The sequence below is a fragment of the Salvelinus namaycush genome, chromosome 17 (genome assembly GCF_016432855.1).
Source record: "Salvelinus namaycush isolate Seneca chromosome 17, SaNama_1.0, whole genome shotgun sequence".
Classification (NCBI taxonomy): Eukaryota; Metazoa; Chordata; class Actinopteri; order Salmoniformes; family Salmonidae; genus Salvelinus; species Salvelinus namaycush.
The window spans coordinates 9,837,911-9,861,036 of NC_052323.1; the positions used below are offsets into that span (position 1 = coordinate 9,837,911).

Sequence of the window (23,126 nt, forward strand, 5' to 3'; positions counted from 1 at the left end):
TGTGTGTGTGTGCACATACTTGGAACACTGCAGTGACGAAACATTTGTGCACTAATTGAATGGTCCAATTACTTTTTGCCATCTTTTTGAAGCGTGAAAAGCAACAAGTACTGTATGTTCTATGTAAACTGATTTGTGGCTTTGGTGGTTTGTCTCAAACGTAAATGTAAAAAAACTTGATGCAATGGAGAAAAACATTCTTTCCAGTTGGATGGTGATAAAGAAACAGTATAACGTCGTTATTATGGCTTGCTAAAATAACTTTACCCCGTAGGAACCAGAGATGTTTGCAAATGGACCAGGAAGGCCCAAGGAGTCCGCGAGGCAGGCAGGACGGTTCATTTCTTTGTATATTTACAGAGTTATCTTTAGTACACCTGAGCCCCCCTTTTGAGTTAGTGTATTTTCCAAGACTAGGTTGACTAACTTTGGAAATGAGTAATTTACTAGGAGACATATGGTGAGTAAAATGTAAGAATGTCTTCCAAAAACATTGGTCTAATTTCTGAGAACACAAAAGGATGGATGTTAATACTGTTTCCTTTTCATGGGATAAAGCTAAAGGATTCCTAGATCATTTTATACTACTGAGAGTGAGACATACATAGCTGGTGAAATAAAGCTGGGAACTTAGTAACAGAAGTGCTTTTTAAAGTATGCAGCGCAGATACAAATCCTTATAGTCATTAGCGAAGTGGTTCATTGAACATGTCAAATGTTTACTATTCCTAACCTTTCCATCAAGGAAACAGTCCATTCCATTTCTTTTAACCATTGTGGCTTTTCTCAGTAGTCCTCTGAACAAAAAATGCAATATGCCTCTAACTTTCCTGTGATAGGCATCTTAGAGAAATCAGTAGGGAATGTAGATGTGTTTAGCCAAGATAGTTCACTTATCCAAAAGAAATGCAAAGTCCCTGCCAATCACCTCACCATAGTTGTGTCCACCAAAGCAAAACAGTTTCTGTCACATGATACAACTGTAAATTTCCCCTACAAACCATGAATGAAACATTGATGAGCGCCCTCTAATGTAGCAGACAGATTCTGCAACACCTGAAGGGTATACTACAAGCAGGATTAATGAGTTAGCCAGACAAACAACCAGAAATAACTTGCTTTTCTGGTTCATGATCTTTCTTAAACTTAGATATGTGTTTTTGGTTACTGAGTCATTAGACCATGCCCAATTCAAGCTTACATTTCTAAAGAATAAAAAGTCATTTCAGAATATTTCCACAAGTTAACTGGCTAACTCATTGATCCTGCTTTCTAGTATACCCCTCTGCAAAATATGTGAATGAGGGGGGGAGGGGGGGGGGGAAATCAAGTGAAATACTGTTTCATTTTATTTAATAAGCTGGTAAATTATAAATTATCGCACATAAAATATTATTTTCAATAGTTACAAAGTGGATAGCAACGTCTGGTAGCGGATCAAAAAAAAACAAGAGGGTGGCAGTTTACAAAGGTTTCAGTTTCATCTGACGACACAGGATTTGAACAGCTGGGAGAGGAGTCGAGGTGCAGAGGGGTATTCAGCCACTGTTGAAGGGCATCCTGTTAAGCAGAGGGTAGCCAATTACCCGACTAGCAGCAGCAAACACAATGGTAACAGAGGTAGCTCCAGAACACACTGAAAACAAAGAGGGGGGATGCTGTACTCTTATGTCAATGAGTTTGAAGATAAGATGGAGGAAATGGGAGAAGGATGTGGAGGATGTATGACAATAAAACATTTTTTAAAAAGTGGATCATACCACAACATGCGGGGGCGTATCAGAGAAGGGTCAACTTAATCAGATGAGGAGGAAGTAGCATCTTTGGCTTTCCCTTGGAGAGAGATGCTACGTGGAGCTACGACAGCGGCTGAGAGACGATAGGGGAAATGTTCAAGGGAGCGAGCTGGTTGAAGAAGCAGCCCGTTCAGAGCGCACCACTTGATCTGTGAGTCCAACGGCCTATTACTTCACTTCAACACCAGAAGTCATCTTCACTTTAACACCAGAAGTCATCTTCACTTTGTCACTCTGATTTTTCATTTTCTTTCTGGTCCTTCCACCTGCCTCCCCCGGGTCATAGGCCGTGGTTGACCGGACCACTAGGGTGGGTGGGGTTGGGTTGGTTGTGTTGTCCCCTCTGTGGTCTGAGGGAACTTCCTGTTTACCATGTGCCACGTTCATTGTTTTTTCTACACAAGGCCCAAGGGGCCTTCTGCTCTGTGTGTTCTACTTGGACATCTGTTGCTGGATGTGGAGCAGGAACTCGTAGTAGGAGAAGGCTGATTCCGACCGGTCCTCTACCAAGTGCTGGAAAAAGCTGGTCTTAGCTGAAGCATCATCCCTACGGGGAGAAGTAATGAAATAAATAAGCGCATATAGTCCGAATACATTTACATTCTATTGAAATTACTTTGATACTCTTAAAAAAGGCCTCTTTGAATTTGTCAGACTTCCATTTGGTATGAAGAATTGTCCTCTGGCCCGTAGACATTCGTAGCAAACAGATCCTCACAGCAGCCTAATGCCGTTGTGCAACAATGCCCAATAAGAAGCATGAGCTGGCGCACACCCAGAGAAAATGATTTAGTGTAGAGGTGCTGACTAACGGTGAATAAACTGTAAGCTATAAAAACAAAGAGTCGCACACTATGTATAAATTACTGGGAGTTTAAACATAGTGTGCGACACTGTTTTTATAGCTTATAGTGCAACAATGCACCAGCATGACGTAAGAACACCTGATCGTTCCATGACATAGTCTGACCAGGTGAATCAAGGTGAAAGCTATAATCCCTTACTTATGTCATTTGTTAAATCCACTTCAATCAGTGTAGATAAAGGGGAGGAGACAAGTTAAATCATTTTTAAGCCTTGAGACTTGGATTATGTATGTGCGCCGTATAGAAGGTGAATGGGCAAGGCAAAATAATTAAGTGCCACGTGCACCAGTTTGAAAAGGGGGTTTACAACTCAATACTAGGAAGGTGTTCCTAACGTTTTGTACACTCACTATGTGGTCACCGATGGCTTCCTACACGACACGGACCCAGGCACTCACTAGCCACAAACACGTCAATGGATCAGACCAGGGGTACTTGACTTACTTCACAACGTGAAGTGTTGAGCTGAAGGTTCGCGAGTCCTGTAGCCAGGCGAGGAGTGCGCGCAGTCGTTCAGACAGAGGGGTTTCCAGCTCAGGAATTTGGGTCTGGTATTCATAAGAGACAAAGAAGAAAAAAACAAGACCCACAGCTTTGTCTTTACTACTCAAGACAGTCTACACTGTGTGTGTGTGTGAAAAAACTAAAAGATAACTAGTGGTTGGTTTCAATCCCAGATCTCCACAAGTCTGTCGTGTTTGTGATTTAGTGAAATATGTACGTGTGGTTCGGAATGTGAAGCATAACTGTGGTTTAGGGATGTGTTGGTCTTTTCCCCAAAGATGGAATCAGAAACGCAAACAAAACCTCGACAATTGCTACTCGGCCTGTGTTTGGTTGTAACACACCCACGTTGTGTGGTATTACATTATTTAGGTAGCCACGGGCCTTTTGTAAAAAAAGTAGAACCAAATAAACAAACCTACTAAAATGTCAATTACTCCCTGGCTGAACTGACTAAGTACAGTACTATTTCATTGTGAAGCACCATCTGGACACAGCACAGAGTTATACACAGCAATAAATGTGTCACATTGTGTCTAATGAATGTTAGTGCCCCACTAACCATGTTAGGGGGTATTGAAGCATGGTTTGGGCAGCCCAGCACGTCTCGAATGAACATATCATTACAGCATTTCCCAATCCACAAGTAAAACACCTGGAGAAGAGAACAGAGAGGAAGTCAATGAAGTGTACATTTCTAAACGGGACAGTAACATCGATACTTCTTCAAATACATGAATCTTTCCTCCATTCCCTTCCTTGAGGTAAACACTGATCTACACCGAGTGTTAAAACCATTATGGGCACCTGCTCTTTCCATGACATAGACTGACCAGGTGAAAGCTATGATCCCTTATTTATGTCACTTGTTAAATCCACTTTAAAATCAGTGTAGACAAAGGGAGGAGACAGGTTAAAAATAATTGCCTTGGATTGTGTATGTGTGCCATTCAGAGGGTGAATGGGCAAGACAAAAGATTTAAGTGCTTTTGAACGGGGTATGGTAATAGGTGCCAGGAGCACCGGTTTAAGTGTGTCAAGAATTGCAATGCTGCAATATTGCCTTCACCGAGCCAACCTTGTCAGATCTGTTATCATCATGGAGGAACAGATGGAGGAGTTCATTGCTAAAAAGTCCTCAAACAGAGACGAGGTTCATTTTTTCAGGGACTTCGGTCAATTGACAGAGCATAGCAGGACTTACGCTGCCACAGTCCATGAGGAAAGCGCCTTCTCTGGTCAGCTTCTCAGCCGTAAGGTGCAGCAGATGGGGCTGGGGCACTATGCAGTCGTTCAGGTGGAGCGCCCCCTGTGGACAGAAAAGGGTAAAGCAGTCTACGTTTCAGTATACTTGTGACCCACCAGGTAAAACAAAACCAACGTGTCCAGCTAGGAACCAGTGGAACGCTGGAGAGATGAATCAGTTGTTCAAAGTAGAGCGGGCGGTGTTGACCTCTCACCTGGTCTGAAATGGTGTCCAGGCGGTAGAGGTCGGGGTGGACCGTGCGCATGATCTGCTGCAGCGGCTGGCTCTTGAACTCGCACATGGCGAAGACACGCTCGTCCAGCTTCGTGCTGGTCCCTGTGCGCAGTGCTTTCTGTTAGGTGGAGAGAAAGGAGGAGGAAGGGGAAAGGAGGAGGAGAGAGCACAGATTCATGAGAAGGGATAGCATTGACAGCTTGAACGGCTTCTGACTAGTGACGGAGACATACGGCGCATACAAAAGCTGTGTGTGTGTGCGTGTGTTGCTCAGACAGACCTGTTTGAGTAATGCCAGCACGTAGAGGGGGAAGAGACAGAGGGCTGCGGGGGCGATGAGACCAGACTGCTGCAGATTCGAGACGGTGTTCTTGTACGCACTCAGGGAGTCCACCACCGCATTCACCAGGGCATCCCGGGCGTCCGACAGGCTTGACGATATCGACCGGTCAATGGCTGTTCATAGGAATCCAAAATAAAAATGTATGAATAAATGATCTCATGAACAAATGCAGCGTGCGTATATATACACTCACCCATGTTGGCTAGGAGGCAGGTGATGGCCTGAACGTCAGCCCCGGCATATACATCACTCAGCTGGCTGACCACTGGCAGACACAGAGTATGGACCCTGATCCGCCTCTTCCCTAGGTGGACGGAGGGATGGGGGGGGATAGGAGCAGAAATGAGGGTAGATTAATTTGTCTTTGTTAGATGATATTAAAATAACAACTCTTTGTACTAGAACTGGGACTAATTATTCATTATTTAAGTAAAAGTCGGGAATGACTTCTCCAAATATTTCCACAATGAATGAAACGGTGAGATGGTGTTCACCTTTGCTGGAGGTGTACAGCAGTGCAGCCTGGAAGCAGGCCAGTGAGGTGTCGGCCATGCTCTCCTCTATAGACATCTGCACAGCGAAGCCCGAGTCTGGGTTGACATTGGCCAGGGACAGCAGGTCCGTCGAGCGCACAAAGAAGTTCCCATGGAATGTGTGGATGGACAAGCCTGTTGACCAAGGAGACATACATAGTAATGATGACCGCTAAATCGATCTAGAAATTGTCAAGAAATGTGTACTGTTTGGCCTCCCGAGTGGCGCAGTGCTCTAAGGCACAGCATCGCAGTGCTAGAGGCGTCACTACAGACCCGGGTTCGATCCCAGGCTGTGTCGCAGCCGGCCGCGACTGGGAGACCCATGAGGCGTTGTCCGGGTTAGGGGAGGGTTTGGCCGGGCTGTCCTTGTCCTATCCCGCTCTAGCGCAATGCACGCCGACTTCGGTCGCCAGCTGTACGGTGTTTCCTCCGACACATTGGTGCGGCTGGCTTCCGGGTTAAGCAAGCAGTGTGTCAAGAAGCAGTGCGGCTTGGCAGGGTCGTGTTTCGGAATGACGCATAGCTCTCGACCTTTGTCTCTCACGAGTCCGTACGGGAGTTGCAGCGATGGGACAGTTGGATATGATGAAATTGGGGAGGAAAAACACGTAAAGAAAATACTAACAAATTTGTGGAGTGACAACAATACCTTTCAGAAAAAGATTTTATAAAACTACTCAGACAATACAAAACAAAATATCTAGGAGTAGCTTACCCTTGCAAAATCATAACCATTTGAAGAAACAAACTAACAAAATAGACCTACCTTTGGTGCAGCGTATCCTCATGACAGCCTCGAAGCCGATCTTCCTGGTGAGGTAGCGCTCCAGATCCTTCTGGAACTTGTCCAGCTGGGCCGGGTTGTGAACGTGGTGCAACGAGGGGTAGTAGAAGATACTACCCGCTGAGTATTTAGACACACACGCTGGACCGAGGGGGGGAAGGGAAAAAAAAGAAGAAAAAGAAGAAAAGGAAAGAAAGAAGGAAAGAAAGAGAGAGAATGCGGTGTGTAGCCTTAGGTTTACTCTTACGACTGCTGTATTCTATTTTGCCAAAACCATTCTCTTTAAGACGCCAGTCTCTTTCTCAACTTGTGGCATTTTCCTAAACAGTAACCTGTCTATTATATAATCTGAGGAATGGACGATCACGTCTTACCTAGTGAGGCCAGGTCAGAGTACTGGGAGCTGAGGAGGAAGAGGTCCACTCCTATCTGCTGACCAGAACAGTCCAGGGCCAGCTTCTTGTAGAAGTCTGTGGCTGGGCCCAGGTGTTGGACCCCCTGTCACAACATAACATGCAGAACAGACTTCTTAGACAACTGGAACCTTACATTACAGAGCCATATGGTCTGACAGTGTGTGTGTGTCATGCCTGTGTGCGCGACTCAGCACTCATACCTTGGTGCTGGACCTCTGGTTAGGGTCCTCCCGGGACTGCAGCAGGCCGGCACCCAGCGTGGGTAGCTGGGTCTGGAACACGGAGACGCGGCCCCCTGTGGAGGACATGAGCTTGTAGGCAGCCTGCAGCGCCGGGCCCAGGGCACTGTGGGTCTCCCTGGTCTGGCTAAACATGCCGGGTAGGGAGGTCAACAGGACCCTCACCAGCTGGGAGGGGGAGTGGGAGAGAAAATGAGAGCGAGAAGAAAGATCAGAGGGAGAGAGAACAGTCAAAATGACTAAAGATGCGCTCACACACCAGCATCAGAAAACAAACTGACTATCACACTAAAGCAACCATACATGGTCAGAAACACAAAGACTCACCCTCCAGTCATTTAAAAAAAAATACATATATAAAAAAACATCAGCCTGTGATGACACTGGTAAACACAAATAGTTCCACACATTCTCAGTCAAAGAAAAACCTTTACCGCTCTGCTTTCCTTCAGGTTCACCAGTAGACTGTCGTGGGTTGGAATGAAGATATCTACAAAAACAGAACAAAGACTGAATCAGTTACTGCATCACCACAGCTCACATTCAATGACCTGGGATAATTCACTTGGAGAAATGACTATATTCACCAGCAGAAGGACAAGTCATTACATCTCTACAGTACACATTATTTTTACCATTAGTGAATAAGTGACATGTCAGTTTGAGGGAGAGGAGGGTGTAGTCAGTCTGCAGTCAACAACACCGTTGCCTTGCCAAGAGCTGTTTGTTGTTTGGTAAGACAACGACATGTTGGCTCGAGCACAAACCGACTGGCACCCAGACTGGGGATTTTTAGGCAGTGGACCTAAAGACGGAGGAGAGCTGACTGAAACACACACCGTCGATGTCGGAGACCACCAGCATCTGGGGCTGCGAGAGGTTCTCGTGGAGGTTGTAGAAGTGGATGGTGCTGTTGAAGGTGATGAAGCCCACTCGGGTACGCGTGTCCCCCGGCATCCTGAGACACAGAACAGACACCCCCCGGAGAGTTAGCCTAGCCACGGCATGTAACAGTACAGTACAACGGAACAGGTCAAGAAAATGGCAGAATAACTCTGGTTTGAGAGATACCAGATGTGTGTGAGTGTGGCGTTCTGGTGAACTCTTTTTCACGTCAGAATGTGGGATTATGGAGTTCAAGTTGACGTGACTGAGATTTTCCAGACATCGGAACCAGCAGTGAACCTTCGGCAGAGCTAGTTTTGTATAGTTGCAACAAAGAACAGGATAATTTCCTGGGAAAAACAGGAAGGACAGTCCTGCTAAAGTATTTCATGTTTCTCTTTTCTTTTTTTCTGGCAAGAGTTCAAGTATATACACTTCAAAATGGTTTGCTCGCTGTGGAACTGTCCGATTAAATTCGGATTTGACCAAATCTTATTGTTCACCATGTGTATGAATGTTGACGGACTTAACTACGAAAATAGAAAGCAACAGAGCGATCACCATTTACTTTCATCTGCCCCCAGTTCTTACGCACTTGCAAGCCGGCCAATACTAGTATGACTTTTATAGTAGGGCTTGACCTGTTTCACATTTGATCCATGGCTTTTATTTGTCTACTTTTCTTTGAAATGGAGCCTTGACTACTTAATAGTAGGAGTGTGAGCAGGAAAGGCCTTTGTCAGACACATATAAACTGACTGGAAAACTATAGCTACTGCACCGGTTATCTAAGTGAATTTATCAGGAGTCAACGGCAGTACTATAAGCAACTCAGATCATATTGAACACATGAATCCAGGTGCGGAGCTACTCACTTGTCCAGGTTCTCCAGTAAGGTCTGACAGAAGACATCCAGGTAGCCTGCATCCACCGCGTTGTGAGACACATCCAGCACAAACAGGTACACTGCAGGCTGAGGGGGCCGCAGCTGGGGACAACACCCATACACATGCTTTACGCAAAACATTCAACCAGTTCACATCTGCAGACTGACAGTCTGATATTGGAAAGCACAGTGCCTTGCCATTGGTGACTGCATGAATCTGATGGAGACCTGCCCTCTAGAGGATTGTGGGCAAACTGTTTCTGGATGAATGAACACAAATCTAAAATTATATATATATTTTTAAATATCACTCACCATGTAATCTGAAGAGGCTATGAACTCCACAGTGGAGTTCTGCACCTCTGGCCTCTTGTGGGGCTCTCCATAGGAGCGGGTCACGGGATTGTACATGAACTCATCAGGAACTGTGAGAGGGAGAATATGCATGTTCAAGTCATTTAGCAGGTGCTATTTAACGTCTTGCATTTTGGACGGTGCTGCCCTAAGTACACATATTGAATAGAAGGATCCGTACCATCGTTGACCCTGTAGCAGAGGCTGCATTTCCATCTCCTCTGGTCCAGGAAGGAGACGAAGGGGTTAATGTAGGTACGACAGGAGCGACATCTCACTATGGTGCTGGACGTGATCACTGGGAGTTGCTATGGATGGAGAGAAAGAGAGATTATGGGATTACTTTTTTATCTAGGCAAGTCAGTTAAAGAACAAATTCCTATTTACAATGATGGCCTACCCGGGCCAAACCCGGACGACGCTGGAACAATTGTGCGCCGCCCTATGGGGCTCCCAATCACGGCTGGATGTGATACAGCCTGGATTCGAACCAGAGACTGTAGTGACGCCTCTAGCACTGAGATGCAGTGCCTTAGACCGCTGCGCCACTCGGAAGCCCAAAGATGAAGATGACTGTTGATTTGTGGTTTGTTACTCATTAAATTATTTATGAAAACGTGTTCTACATTCTACATCTGATCGAACCTGCGTCTGCAATCTATAGGAGAGGACTCCTTTCTGTAAAGTCTTTATATCAACAGTCTGTTTTTGTACTTTCACCACCTTGCACCTGACACTTTCAATGAAACTAAAACCATGGCTTTCTGCACCTTCTCACCCTCCAGCTCATCCTGCCTTGCCTCCTGCTTTTCTGTTTCTGAACTCAGGTCAACTTCCTATGACATATTGACAGGGTGTTATTAAGGGGCACTGAATGCCACAGTCAATATAAATAACCACTGAAGTGTCTTATTATAGGATATTCACTCAATTCCACAAAAAAACATTTGTGCTATGTTCAATGTAGCGTTTCAATTCAATTGCACTTCCAAGTTGGTAGCTTCCTGAAATGTCAGTCGCTTACACCTATCCAATCCTCTCAGATCTACACTAGCGCATAGGAGTTAGGGGCTAGGGGATGTTTGTGGACAGGGCCCGGGTTGTATTAGGGCTGGGTGTCTTCTTACTGCGAGGTCTCTGAAGGGGTGCAGGAGGAGGCCCAGGGGCAGCCGGGCTTTATTCAGCAGGGCCTGGGTCTGTGGGATGTTGGTCAGGGTACACCTGAATGTGCTGTGGAGGCCAGAGAGAAGAGTTTTTAGCACAGCTTTGTAAAGGCATGAGCTAATAAGTTCAATTGATTGAGCGGAGACTATGGAGGAACAATGCAGTGTGGAGATAGAGGAGAAGTACGTTTGAAATCAACAAACGTTCCCAATATGTGTTTTGCTTGATCCGATAAATAAACTTGGGATCGCACTTGTCAATCCTAGTGTTTCAGTTTACGCTGAATATTGTCCGTTAGTGTTGTGTCCAGATACCAGCATATCCTCAAATCCACAAACTTCCCCTGCCCCTTACTCCGGGCTGCAGTTGGCCTTCTTGAGGTCAGCGTTGAGGTTGGGTTCGGGGGCATCCAAGGGCCGGTGGGGCAGAAGGTTCCTCTCCTGCAGCAGGTTGACAGGCCGCAGAGCCTCCATTTCCAGCTCTGGCACACCGCTCAGCCCCCCCAGGGCCGCAGACAGCTGGGACATGTTAGGGAAGGGCTGCATGGACAAACAGGAGGCAGTTAGTCAAACAGTCACTAGGGACAGGTAGATCATTACCACAAGGGTCAGGTGTGGGGCAGAGATGAACATGATAGAAAGGAACTGATATCCACAACACTAATATGCCCCCAGGGAAATGTATTGACATGCAGTGTCTTAGTAGGCCAACTCTTTTTCATGTATTTCATGAGGGACCATATTAAAATTACACAATAAGGGCCGAGGGGGTGTGGTATATGGCCAATATAGCACGGCTAAGGGCTGTTCTTACGCACGACACAATGAGGGGGGCCTGGATACAGCCCTTAGCTGTGGTATATTGGCCATACACCACAAACCCCCGAGGTGCCTTATTGCCATTATAAAACTGGTTAGCAACGTAATTAGAGCAGTAAAAATAAATGTTTTGTCATTCCTGTGGTGTACGGTCTGGGTGGAAAACTGGGTGGTTCGAGCCTTGAACGCTGATTGGCTGACAGCTGTATACCGTGGGTATGACAAAACATTTATTTTTACTGCTATAAATACGTTGGTAACCAGTTTATAATAGCAATAAGGCACCTCTGGGGTTTGTGGAATATGGCCAATATACCACGGCTAAGGGCTATATCCAGGCACTTCGGGTTTCTTTGTGACTAAGAACAGCCCTTAGCCGTAGTATATTGGCCATATACCACACCCCCTCGTACCTTATTGCTTAAATATACCAACGCTGTCAGCCAATCAGCATTCAGGGCTTGAACCACCCAGTTTATTTAGAATATATATTCTCTTTTAGTCATACACAACCAGGTGAGTTGTACCAGAACATCTTACCTGTGACAAATGCTGGTAGCCAGTTTGGTTGTACCTGCCGTGTGAGGGGGAGGAGTCTGTCCTGGGGGACGGGCTCTGCTGATAAGCTGGCTGCATGCTGGGGTAGCCATAGCCAAAGGGCGGGGCTTGTTTGGTCATGTCGGTGGAGGGGGGAATGGAGGACTCTAGAAATAGAGTGACAAACATTAGGGTTGAAGGTACCAAATGATAACTGCCTGCCCACTTAGTGCATTTGGGGTTGTGGTTTAGCGGAGAGAAATGGGGCAGCAGAAACGTTCAATTGTGTCAAATGCCTCAACGTGGCGCTGTATTTTTAAGAGCCGAGTACAGTATGTACCTGGGTAGCTGCCGCCTTCCAGGGAGTCGTAACTGTTGGGCACCGGGGACGCACTGCCAGTGGTAGTTGAGGAACTATCACCACCTGAGAGTGGGGACGGTGGGGGAAGGAAGAGAAAAACATTTGAGGAGCTGCTCTCTAACTTTAAAAGTTTATTACAGCGCACATGCAGGCAGGAGAAAAATGACACATGAAAGGTGGACATGTTAGGCGTGTGTAAGCAGGGCAGGAGGAATGTGATGCTGATGAAATAGGAAAATAGGTGAAGCCATAGACAGACAGGCAGCAGTTATCATCATCATCTCTAGGCTGTACACATCCAGCCTTCCCTTCCAGATCTCTGAGAGAAGGCATTTTAGGTCTCGCCACCCACACCCTGGAAGCTCTGAACGAGTCGTTTAATCCAATTGGGCAAAACGGAGGGCTGTGACAGTAAACCAAGATAGCGCTGCCTCATTGGATGAGCTCCAATTATCACAGGCAGCTAAATCTGCCTGCCACCCCAGTGGATTAAGTGCTCTAGATATTAAAGAACCTGGGCCTGGGGAAACATGTATTATGACTGACAAGCCCTCCTAACACATCGGAATTCAGCTAATTAGACATATCAAAATGACACAAAAAAAGCTAAGTAGGCCTAAACAAAACGATGGCCAATCAACGGAGAGCGACTGAATGATGATTGGCCAAATTTACAGAGAATGATAAGAAACCACTCGAGAAGAAATAGGACAAACAGAGAAACATCAGTGGCAAAAAATGTGCATGAAAATGACATCCGAGGGCGTTTGGAGTGCAAGGGCAGAGGAGAACGAGTTAAGGCATAGCACACTTAAATGAACCAAGGTGCTAATGAGTGTTAGCTGCTAGAGCTGACATGCCTCAGCTTCTACCCTTTTCCCATGAGACCAGTGAGCAGCAGAGAGCCTGTTGGCCCGTGGTAACAGGGGACATGCTATATATAAAAAGCTGTTAACCTCTAGACAATAACACACTACCCAAGGGTGGGACCCACCAGCGCCTCTAGGACACTCATCAACACCTTCTCATTGAAACACTGCATGTACTCTGATAACAAAATGTGAAATGTAGTATGAATAATATCATTATCAGGATAGCATAACTATGGAAGTTGCTAAGATTTCAGGTTCCAAACAAACTGGAGGCTATTGACTGGCCCAGATAGGGGTCTATTGAAAATTGTGTTAAATTATGTCTGCTCTAAACATTTGTTTATCTAAATGCAAAACCAATCATGCAAAAATCTATTGTTTTTCAGGAGGATACAATTTGGAAATTCCAATGGGAAGCAATAAGAAGGTTTTTATTCAGAGACCAGTTAGATCCCTTCCTGTAATTGAAATGCAGACAAACATTCCCAAATGGTTAGTGGGTGAGAGGAAAACTGAGGACATGATTGGAAAGGACAAGAACGAGTGCATAGCCTGAATGTCAAGAAGACTAAACAGATTCTAAAACAGATCATTTACTCTCAAACACTACACCGTACTCACATTATTTGAACCGATGGTTCGAATGAGACTTAATCTCTTTTGTGATGAAGTTAGGATAACTGATCAGATGCTCCACACCATTCTGACTGCCATGCTTCAGTGATTTTAGTTACAACGAGCTCACATCACTAACATCAAAAATCTATTGGGAACACTGTGATAATGTTGGGAGAAGATATGGCGTAGATGTTGAATGCGTGGACGCCGTCAGATGGGCAGCAGAGAGAGATGGATCTGCAAGTGGGGGGCAGGCAAGCTGCTAGAGATGGGCAGAGGTGGCTTTGAGACATGAGTATGAATGCAAAGTGCCTGGGGTTGAAAAGAAAGTAAGTGGGTTGATGTGAGGGTCGGGTTGGTTGGGTGGTTATTGGAGTTGGGTTGAGATGAGGGGCAGGCAGGGATGAGAATAAAAGCTATAAGCAGACCTGCTTCCTCATCCTCCTCCTCATCAACATCCTCATCGGAGCTGGATGACAAGGGGGCAGCGTTGGTGGAGGCGTTGGCAGAGCTAGCGCCACTATTGGCTACATATCCGTAGTGCATGCCTGTAGAGGGGTGGGAGGGTACAAAACAGAACAACCGTCAACTATGTGGAGGGGAGGAGGGGGCGAGGACGGAGCCAGAGGACTGTGCGTTTAGAAAATCTGTGTCTGTGTGGTGGGAATGTTGGTGAGGATGCTTGCGATTCGCCTGTCGAAACATCACTTCTCACTAGCTTCTACCAAATTGAGACAAAAACAAATCATGGTAGGATTGTATCTATGGAGTAGAGAAAACGGACAGCGAGACAGGACAAGAACAAAAAGGAGATAGAGAACCTATTCAATTCACTTAGTTAGACTAAGCCTACAAGAAGTGAGTTTGAAAGATGAAATACAGATCCCTTCATCAATCATTTAATGAAGGTCCTCAGGGTGAGGACGGATAACCACACAAACGTAAAAATGCAGGAACTAGGGCAGGCAAAATTACCGTATAACTGACGGTTATGGATGAAGACCGTCATGAAAATTAAGTAACCGTCATAACTGTAAAAAAAATAAGTCAAAATGAAAAAGGATTTTACGGAGACCGCGGTCATTTACCATCATCCAAAATTCCATGACTGTCAGAGCCTTGGCAGGATCCTCTTAAACTTGCATCAAAATGGCAGACTGGGCATGCCATTGAGGACTTCAATGCTGATGACCAAATATAGAGCTACTGTAGAGATATGGAGGCTAATTCAAAAGTTGAAAAGCCTCTCTTCTCTCTCCATTTACCTTGCTGATGCCCCGGGGAGGAAGTGAAAGGGGTTCCTGAAGGTGGTCTATCTCCGTCAGCACCCCCGGTGTTGTGTGTGACTCCATAGTGGTCATGTGCCATGGCTGCCTGGTGGCTTTGGTCATAGTGCTGGAGGACTGGGGCTTGGACTGGGGAGAAGACAACAATTAAGGCAGAGGCAAGTATATCAAATATTGTCTTCACATAAATTAAAAAGAAAAGGGGATTGACAAGTGTCTCAAAATCGATTATGTACGGACAATCACAACAGTGCAGAGTCGACTGTACCTGCATTATCCTGGCCGTTGACTGTGGCTGGTTGGCCGGGTGGAGCCATGCTATGCCCAGAGGGAACCGCTACAGTAGATGCTGGGTGACTGGTGTCATTTCCTGGGGGATACTGGTGGAGGGGAGCGCCTATCAGGTTGGAAACGGCTCCTGAGCCGGTGGGAGCCTGGGAGGAACGCAAAGTGCCGTACTGGCTGCTTCCTGGTGCAGAGGGGTACGAGACAATGGGGTACATGGGAGTGCCTTGGCTGCTGGGGGTCGCTGACACCAAGTTAAGCTGCTGGGGATAGATTAGCGCTTGGGAGGTGAGGTACTGCTGCTGTCCATGGTAGGCCCCATGCGGTGCATAGGGGGATGGTTGTTGGAATGGAGGTGCTTGTTGGGGGTTTGGAGGGGCAACTGAGGTGGGAAGGGTGCCATAGGGCTGAGAGGGAGGATGGGAGCCTTGGGTTGCTCTGTATGCAGAGGGGGCTACAGTAGGTGCAGCAATAGACTGCTGGTGGCTGTTGTGGTGGTAGTAAGCACTGTGGTCATTGTTCGTAATGGGAGATTTGTTGAGGGCAGGGGCACAGTGTCCTGAAATGGTTGGGTAGCCCTGCTGTTGAGGCCCTGCTCCATAGTACCCCGGAGGATATGTGGATGGGTAGGTCTGTCCTACTGGACCTGTGGAGAATGACAGTTGACGTTAGCAAAACCAGGATTCATGTTAGAATTTTTAAAAATGAGTTTGCGGACAATTTACATATTGTTGATGGATTTTTGATCATCAATGTGTAATCAATCTACCATTATCAAAAGTATTACCTACCTACATTACTAAATATTCTATAGAAGGGGTCAAACCTGTCAATGTCAGCTAAGCAGTTAACTGTTACTGACTTATTCAAACCAACAGTAACATAATTTTGCTAACTAGCTGCCGGTGTATTGTCCTACCAGTAATGAGATGTCAATACCCTAGCTAGCTAGCCTAAAGGTTCCTCCCCTCCATGGACCCTGGCTGCGTTAGAACAATAAGCAAAGAAGATAATTGCTGGCAACATCCATTTGTGAACATAACCAATATCACTACAAATACTTTAGTGATGTGGTTGTTCAAGATAGCTTGCCAACTAGCTAGCTGGCTAGTTGCAAGCTTGAATGGATGTTAGCTAGAAAGTTTAGCGTTCTCTTTAACGTTAGCTAGCAAGCTAGCTACAGTACAGTAGATGGCTAACGGTTTGCTAGCTGTTTCTAGCTACCGTTACTGCTAATTAATAACAAACGGACAATTGTCCGTGTTTACTAGCTAATAACGCTATAGTTTACGTACGTTGGTTATCTAAGCTAATTACCAGACGCAATAGGTAGCCAAGCAACACCCTTTCACACATCCACTAGCTATTTCAACCACTGGCACTTGCTAGTTTAGTTAGCGGCCGTATCTCCACGGCCCGTTTTACCATTCTGATAGGGTGGTGCTGCTCCACCATTAGGCGTAGAGTTCATGCTGTAACCGACAGGGGTTTTCAGGTCCGTCTCTTGGTCACGAATGCACAGGGTGACAAAAACACATGAAAGGTTGTCACTAAGGCAATATCCCCATTAGCTAGCTAGGTGTTGGCTGAGGATTTTGTGCCCCCTACTCCGATGGCTGTCTAGCAGAGACGACGAGGTTCATCCACTTATGTGAAGCTGCCGTTTCTATGCGACGAGAGATGGCAGAACGGCGCCACCTGTCAGTAGGCAGAAGTGCAAGAGCTGGATCAGTGTTGAAAAAACAGAGTATTTAGCTAGTCAAATCAACACCTACTTTTTTATGTTGTTCTAAATATAGATGTTTTATTTATTTGTATTAAACAATAAACCAAGTGATGATATCAGGGACATTTGATGTCTCTGTCATATTTACTATCTAGTGTAAAATGTTATTGCATTTTTAACTCATGATGGTGAGTAATTAAAGGCAAACGAATAAAATAACAGATCTGTTGAGGAGGATTTCTTTAATTAAAATAGGCACAAGCCGATTGTCACCACAATCACATTTGAGTCTATTGAATAAGGATTGTCCATTTAAAATACATGAATGGGTTAAGCTCCAGGTAAGGTCTCTGCTTAGCTCTGTTGTACTTTTTTAAACAGGTGATGTCACATCACAATGCATCCTGGGCCGCATGGCTGTGCACTCGCACTCCTCTCTCTGGAGGTGTGGCGGAGGGCTCCTCTCCCTTGCCCTTGGTGTGGTAGGCAGAGCAGGAAAGGACCAGCTGGCAGCAGAAGTGGGTGGAGCATAGCTGGTACTGGTCCCACGGAGAATTGCAGTACCTACACTCTGCACACAGAGGAAGGGGAGAGGAATGTTGATGGACAGGGCCTGGTTTCCCAAAAGCATCTTAAGGCTGCATTCATCGCTTAAACCTTAGTAGGAGCATTGTTAAATCTCAGAGCTGTTTCTCAAAACCATCGTTACTAAAGTTGCGCTTGAAAAAGCTTGATATTTAACAACTGCCTCAGACCACTCACAGAACAGGTAAGTACGTCATTACATGCTTTTTTGCGTTTTCACATCACTTTATACACAGAAATCTCTGCTAAACACAAAATCAAGATGTTCATCTGTCTTTCTGTGACGGCTAATAACTTCAGAACAAATTAGACCGCGACTACAAATACAAAGCTGACTATTTCTTTGCATAACAAGAGAAGGATATAGAAGGCTTCAGGTGAAAACCGAGATGACTGTATTAAAATATAAATACAGTCTAGGCTACATAGGCCTATATATTGAATTATTATAAAATACATTTCATGTTCATTCAATTGAGTTTTATTTAGCAATTTGAGCGCTACCGTCTGTGATTTTTGCCTCAATATATTTCATGTGTAATGTGAGCAATGATGTGCCAAATCTTGATTTAGTGCATTATTATAGCGTAAGTATTAGAATAAGCCGGCTCAATATTTGTAGCCATAGGTGATAATATCGCTCTAGGAGCTAATTCGTCATAAGTATTGTGGAATAATTGTAATGTTAAGGTAAGATTGGAAAGGGAGAACGCTGATCCTAGAGCAGTGCTTCCTTTCTTTCGATCCTATCAGTATCGACACATGCCTCAACGACGCACTTAGCAAACGTTCTCTCTGCATGGTGTTTTGGGAAACGCATGTTCCATCTTCGGCTGTTGTAGGAAAGTCGTTAAAACACTCGTAAGCCTAAATTCCATCGCTTTCAGGAAACTGGGCCCTGGTCTCTCGTTCTAACAGGAATGGTGAACCATATGTTGGAATGCTGGGTTTGCTACTGCTTACATAAAAATAAAAAACATTGTGATGATCATAAAGTCTTAAGGGCAATTCACAGTTAACACAGACCTGAGATGATGTCACTGTTGGAGGAGATTGCAAAGCGCTCGTCAAACCCAAACAGTTTGCCGCGATAGAAGCCCTCAGGGAATTGTTCCAGGTACTTATGAATGCCACCTTTCAGCTGATAAACTTCTTTACACACATGCTGGAAGTAGGAAAGAAACAAACACTGTTTGTTTAGGTTGAGCTTTTTAGTTAGATAAAGTGTGTTTGAAATGTTCCAATTATATACTGACACTGTGCAAAACCTGAAAGGTAGGCTTACTTTTGAGCGGAGATAGGCTGAGCCGCGTTCACAGCGAATGCCGCCGGTACAGTACATAAGACCTTCTTGTCTCGAAAGAGGTCAAGGTTCTGGTCAACGAAATCGGGGAAGTAACTGAAATTTCAGATGTTAGGGGCCAAACATTGGCTGAACTGGCCCTGAAAACAAAAACATATTTAACCTGCCAATATTTTTATTACTCTATTTGATAAACTTTAAAAAATCATAAAGAACAAAGTGGGATACAAACATATGCAGTCAAAAGCAATACTTACAATTCTACTCTCGTAAAAATTCCGGCAGTCCAGCAGTATTGTATCATTGCAAGAGTCACCTTTTGACAAAAGAGCCTCCACTTCTTTGTGGAATTCTTCAGGTTCCAAGTGAGTACCTAAGTGGTAAAAAGAGGCTTAACTCAGGGCCATATTCAACCATAACCACTTACTGGTTCCATCATCTCAAATAGCATATGCAACGCAGACGTACACAAGACACACATGTTGTTTACCTGCTAGACTGTAGGAGAGGGCATCTGGGTCCACTCCCATTGGCACTATTTCCTTGTAGACTCCAACCCTCAGGACACAAAAACACTCTGCACCCCCATTGCTGGTCTAAGGGGAGACAGGAAGACATATTGAGCATTGAAAACAACACTTGGGCGATTCCATGCCAGTACAGCCCGAAAATATTTAAGGTTTCTCAGATTGTTATAGCAATTTTCACATAGTAACTTCATTGAGACGAAGAAAGTTTGACATGCTTTTTACAATTGTATCACAAACAGTTTGAGAAAGTCATGATGAAAATGGCCATTTAAGGCCCTTTTTAGACCTATACATGCCTCCTGTAAGACCCTATGATCTGTGAAATGTACATGATACAGACAACATCTTGGTGTCATTATACTCCTAACAAACAGAGTCTGTCTAGATTCAGAAATACAATTTTTTTTACATTAATTTATTCAACATTTAATACAAATATTCAATTTAATTATAATTTCTCAAAAGTACCCTTTTTGATTTCATTCATGTCAATTTCTAAGCATTAAATGGATCAAATATTAAAGTACCAGAGAACCCATTCTGGAAATTTGACGTGTTTGAAGAGTATATCGTTCCAAACAATATGTAAAAAAAAATAAAAATAAATAAATAAGCAAAATCAAAAAGGGTACTTTTGAGATATTCATATTTTTAATGTTGAAAAAATGAATGTGAACATTTCTATTTCGGGACCTTGACATACTCCATATTTGAGATTACACTATAAAAGGAGTAAAATGCAATGGTGTAATGGTGCCTGGAGAAGTGGGTATACTCAAATTTTGCTAAATATCCCAGATGTCCTGCCCGGCGAAGGAAAGGCACCTTGTGTGAAAAATTCTATGACAAACAGTGACACGCACAATGACCTAACGTGAATAATCCCATATTGGTCTTTCAGTCAGGCCAACCCAAGCTGTACTGTGCAGTAGACTAATAATAGGCCAACTATTGAAACAGATAAATTAGGCTATCAACTGTCAGAAATTCATCGGTTTCGGATTTTCGCACTCAACAAAAAGAATAGATGATGTTCTAAGTCCATAAAAATGCTTAAACCACATCAGGAGACCACTTTTGAGGTTTGGGAAAAATCTAAGATTTTTCTTTTTTTGAATGTAGTTACCCTTTAATTCAAGCGAACAGGCACCTAGCACTGTTTGGTTATATGTGTTTCTGTAGCACGAGTTGCAGTTTGCAAAACAAATAGCCACTGGATTGATTCTGCCAGGTAGGCATAGGCTACTTTGTAGCTAGTTAACATTTAATTGAGAATTTCTTTGGGGGAAAGCTTCTCCATCTACAAGACAATGGTTAGGTCTATTGTTGGCGTCGCTATATTTTCCTGTTCTTTAATTGTTTAAAACTGGACATATACTTCATAGATTGAGGCATGTCTTGCCTTGCTTCAAAGAATACTGAGCAAAAATATAAACGCAACATGTAAAGTGCTGGTCCCATGTTTCATGAGCTGAAATAAAAGATCACAGAAATGTTCCATATGCACAGAAAGCTTATTTCTCTCAAATGTTGTGCACAATTTGTTTACATCCCTGTTAGTGAGCATTTTACCCTTTGTCAAGATAAACCATCCACCTGATAGGTGTGGCATATCAAAAGGCTGATTAAACAGCATGATCATTACACAGGTGCACCTTGTGCTGGGGACAATAAGAGGCCACTCTAAAATGTGCAGTTGTTACACAACACAATACCACAGATGTCTCAAGTTTTGAGGGAGTGTGCAATTGGCATGTCCACCAGAGCTGTTGCCAAAGAATTGAATGTTCATTTCGCTACAATAAGCCGCCTCCAACGTCATTTTTTAAAAGAATTTGTCAGTATGTCCAACCCAGAACCTCCATATCCGGCTTCTTCACCTGCTGGATCGTCAGAGGGATGGGTGCTGAGGAGTATGTCCGTCTGTAATAAAGCCCTTTTGTGGGGAAAAACTAATTCTTATTGGCTGAGCCTGGCTCCCAAGTGGGTGGGCCTATGCCCTCGCAGGCCCACCCACGGCTGCACCCCGACCCAGCCATGTGAAATCCATAGACTAGGGCCTCATTTATTTATTTAAAATGGACTGATTTCTTTATATGAACTGTAATTGTTGCATTTATATTTCTGTTCAGTATAGCTTATAGACAAAATCCCACCATAGAAACGTGGAGGTAATTATTTTATAATGACTTCCTTTCCTGTTCTATTGGTTCTTTCAAGTTTATTTCATTGTCTAGCAGTTAAAGGCATTATCCTAGTCATTATCAACCCATGATAGTTGTCGCATGTTTTCTAAAGGAAATTTCCATCTCTGTCCATGTGCATTTTATAGCCCACAAATTGCATTTTTGAACATTCGCGCATAGGCCTACCACCATGTGCACATTGCTGCGCCTAAAATGTGAAGAAATAATAGTTCAAGATTTTAAGCTAAACATTCTGATCGGTTCCATCAGCCTTATTGATACGGTGTATAGCTCCACTACACTTCTTTGATACGCATCGTAGGGATTAAGTGAGTATACACAATGCCCACTGAAAAACAAGTGGATATACAGCGTATACCCGCGTATACCCTCCACTACACTGGTAAAATGACACCAAGATGTCTGTATCATGTACGTCTCATGGATCATAGGGTCTCACAGGAGGCCTGTAAAGGTCTAAAATGGGCCTAAAAATGGCCACCATGATTTTCTCATCAATTTTGCCAGTTCTACTTGCCTCAAACTGAAGCCTTTCTGTTTTACCTTAAAGTCTTCTTTTTCCATTATATTGAAGATTGGATAGCAGCACATTGCCTTGATGTACAAGCCAGTCGCCACTTTTGTGCCTCCAACTGTTCCCCTCGGTTGCCACTGTCACCTGCAGAAATTGTATGATAACTGAATGTAAACATATATATATATCACCATCATCTGTTTATAAGCCAAGATTCTGTAATTCTGTTACCTTGCCAGTTAACTGGAGTTTTTCACAAAGGGCCTTTTGCCAAGCACAGATGAGCTGTGGATCTGCCAGCTGACAGTAGCAGTAGAGCAGAAGAACCTCACCTGGGCCACTTTACAGATTACAAGAAACAGAGCATGAGAAGGTATTGATTTCATAGAGTACTATACAGTCAAATGTAATAACTCCCATACTTGTGAAGCTGGTCACCAGTGATGTGACTGGTGTCAGGTATCCAGGAGGAAATGTCCACTGGCTCTTTCTCTGTTGATTGTTGTTGTGAAGTGGCTTCTTTCTCAATCTGGCTCAGTAAAACCTCAAATGTGGACTGGGTAAGCTGGTGAATGTCAGTGTCATGAGTCCTTGCCACATGTTTGTGGATGAAAGAAAGTTCCTTGAAGGTCTGGCCACAGCAATTCCAAACTGTTGTTGAAGCTCTTTTGGATGCCACAAATGTACCAAATGTCTGCAAGATTAGAGATACGTCTCCATTATGACATACAATAACCAGCCAATAAAATAGACCGTTTGTTACACTCACCCTCCTCTTACAGAATGAGTAGTACTTTCGTAGAGTTGCAGAAAGTTCGATTTTTTCTTGCTTTAAATCATGGGGGGCAAGGGTGTCAACATCTATGTTAATTAACTCATTGCAAGCCATATCATCGGTTGTTATCATGTCCCCTCTTCTTTCTGTGGCTAGACCTTTTCTGGAGTGATAACGTTATTTGCTAAGTTGATAATAAAGATAATGTTACCTAGCATACAGTTGAAGCTAGCCCCCATGCCTTGTTTAACTTATGTCAGCAATTAAAACCTTAAACGAAGCAAATAACCTTTGTACCCGAGTTTATCACCAAAGCCAACAAAATGTAGCTATAAATTAACACTACTATTTAGCTAACTTACGTTAGGACACACTGGTGATGACAAATACGGAACCAAACACAAGAAATTCGGAAGACAAATAAAGTACACAACCAAGTACTTCTGGTTAACCTCC

At 44.1% G+C, this 23,126-nt stretch overlaps 1 protein-coding gene and 1 pseudogene across 4 annotated transcripts; both read right to left on the reverse strand.

Moving 5' to 3' along the window:
* Positions 1–1,326: 1,326 nt before the first annotated feature.
* On the reverse strand, positions 1,327–16,709 carry LOC120062271 (protein transport protein Sec24B-like). 4 transcript variants are annotated; one of them, XR_005478391.1, is made up of 25 exons: positions 16,456–16,709; positions 15,014–15,676; positions 14,725–14,874; positions 13,888–14,007; positions 11,949–12,032; positions 11,612–11,775; positions 10,608–10,792; positions 10,217–10,319; positions 9,271–9,397; positions 9,051–9,160; positions 8,725–8,837; positions 7,804–7,922; positions 7,399–7,454; positions 6,926–7,132; positions 6,684–6,807; positions 6,292–6,450; positions 5,484–5,657; positions 5,183–5,293; positions 4,927–5,102; positions 4,627–4,764; positions 4,371–4,475; positions 3,729–3,821; positions 3,107–3,210; positions 1,761–2,343; positions 1,327–1,560 (listed from the first exon to the last, which is right to left on the reverse strand). XR_005478391.1 is itself a non-coding variant. In XM_039012106.1 (24 exons), exons 1-24 carry the CDS (start codon positions 16,499–16,501, stop codon positions 2,229–2,231), a joined length of 3,546 nt encoding a protein of 1,181 aa, XP_038868034.1. In that variant the 5' UTR covers positions 16,502–16,709; the 3' UTR covers positions 1,327–2,228. The 4 variants fall into 4 exon arrangements, 2 of the variants coding, with proteins under 2 accessions (XP_038868034.1, XP_038868035.1); XM_039012106.1 differs by having other exon boundaries at positions 1,327–2,343; XR_005478392.1 differs by lacking the exon at positions 1,327–1,560 and having other exon boundaries at positions 2,232–2,343; positions 3,013–3,210.
* A 208-nt stretch (positions 16,710–16,917) lies between these two features.
* LOC120062275 lies at positions 16,918–23,022 on the reverse strand (annotated as a pseudogene).
* Positions 23,023–23,126: the final 104 nt, after the last annotated feature.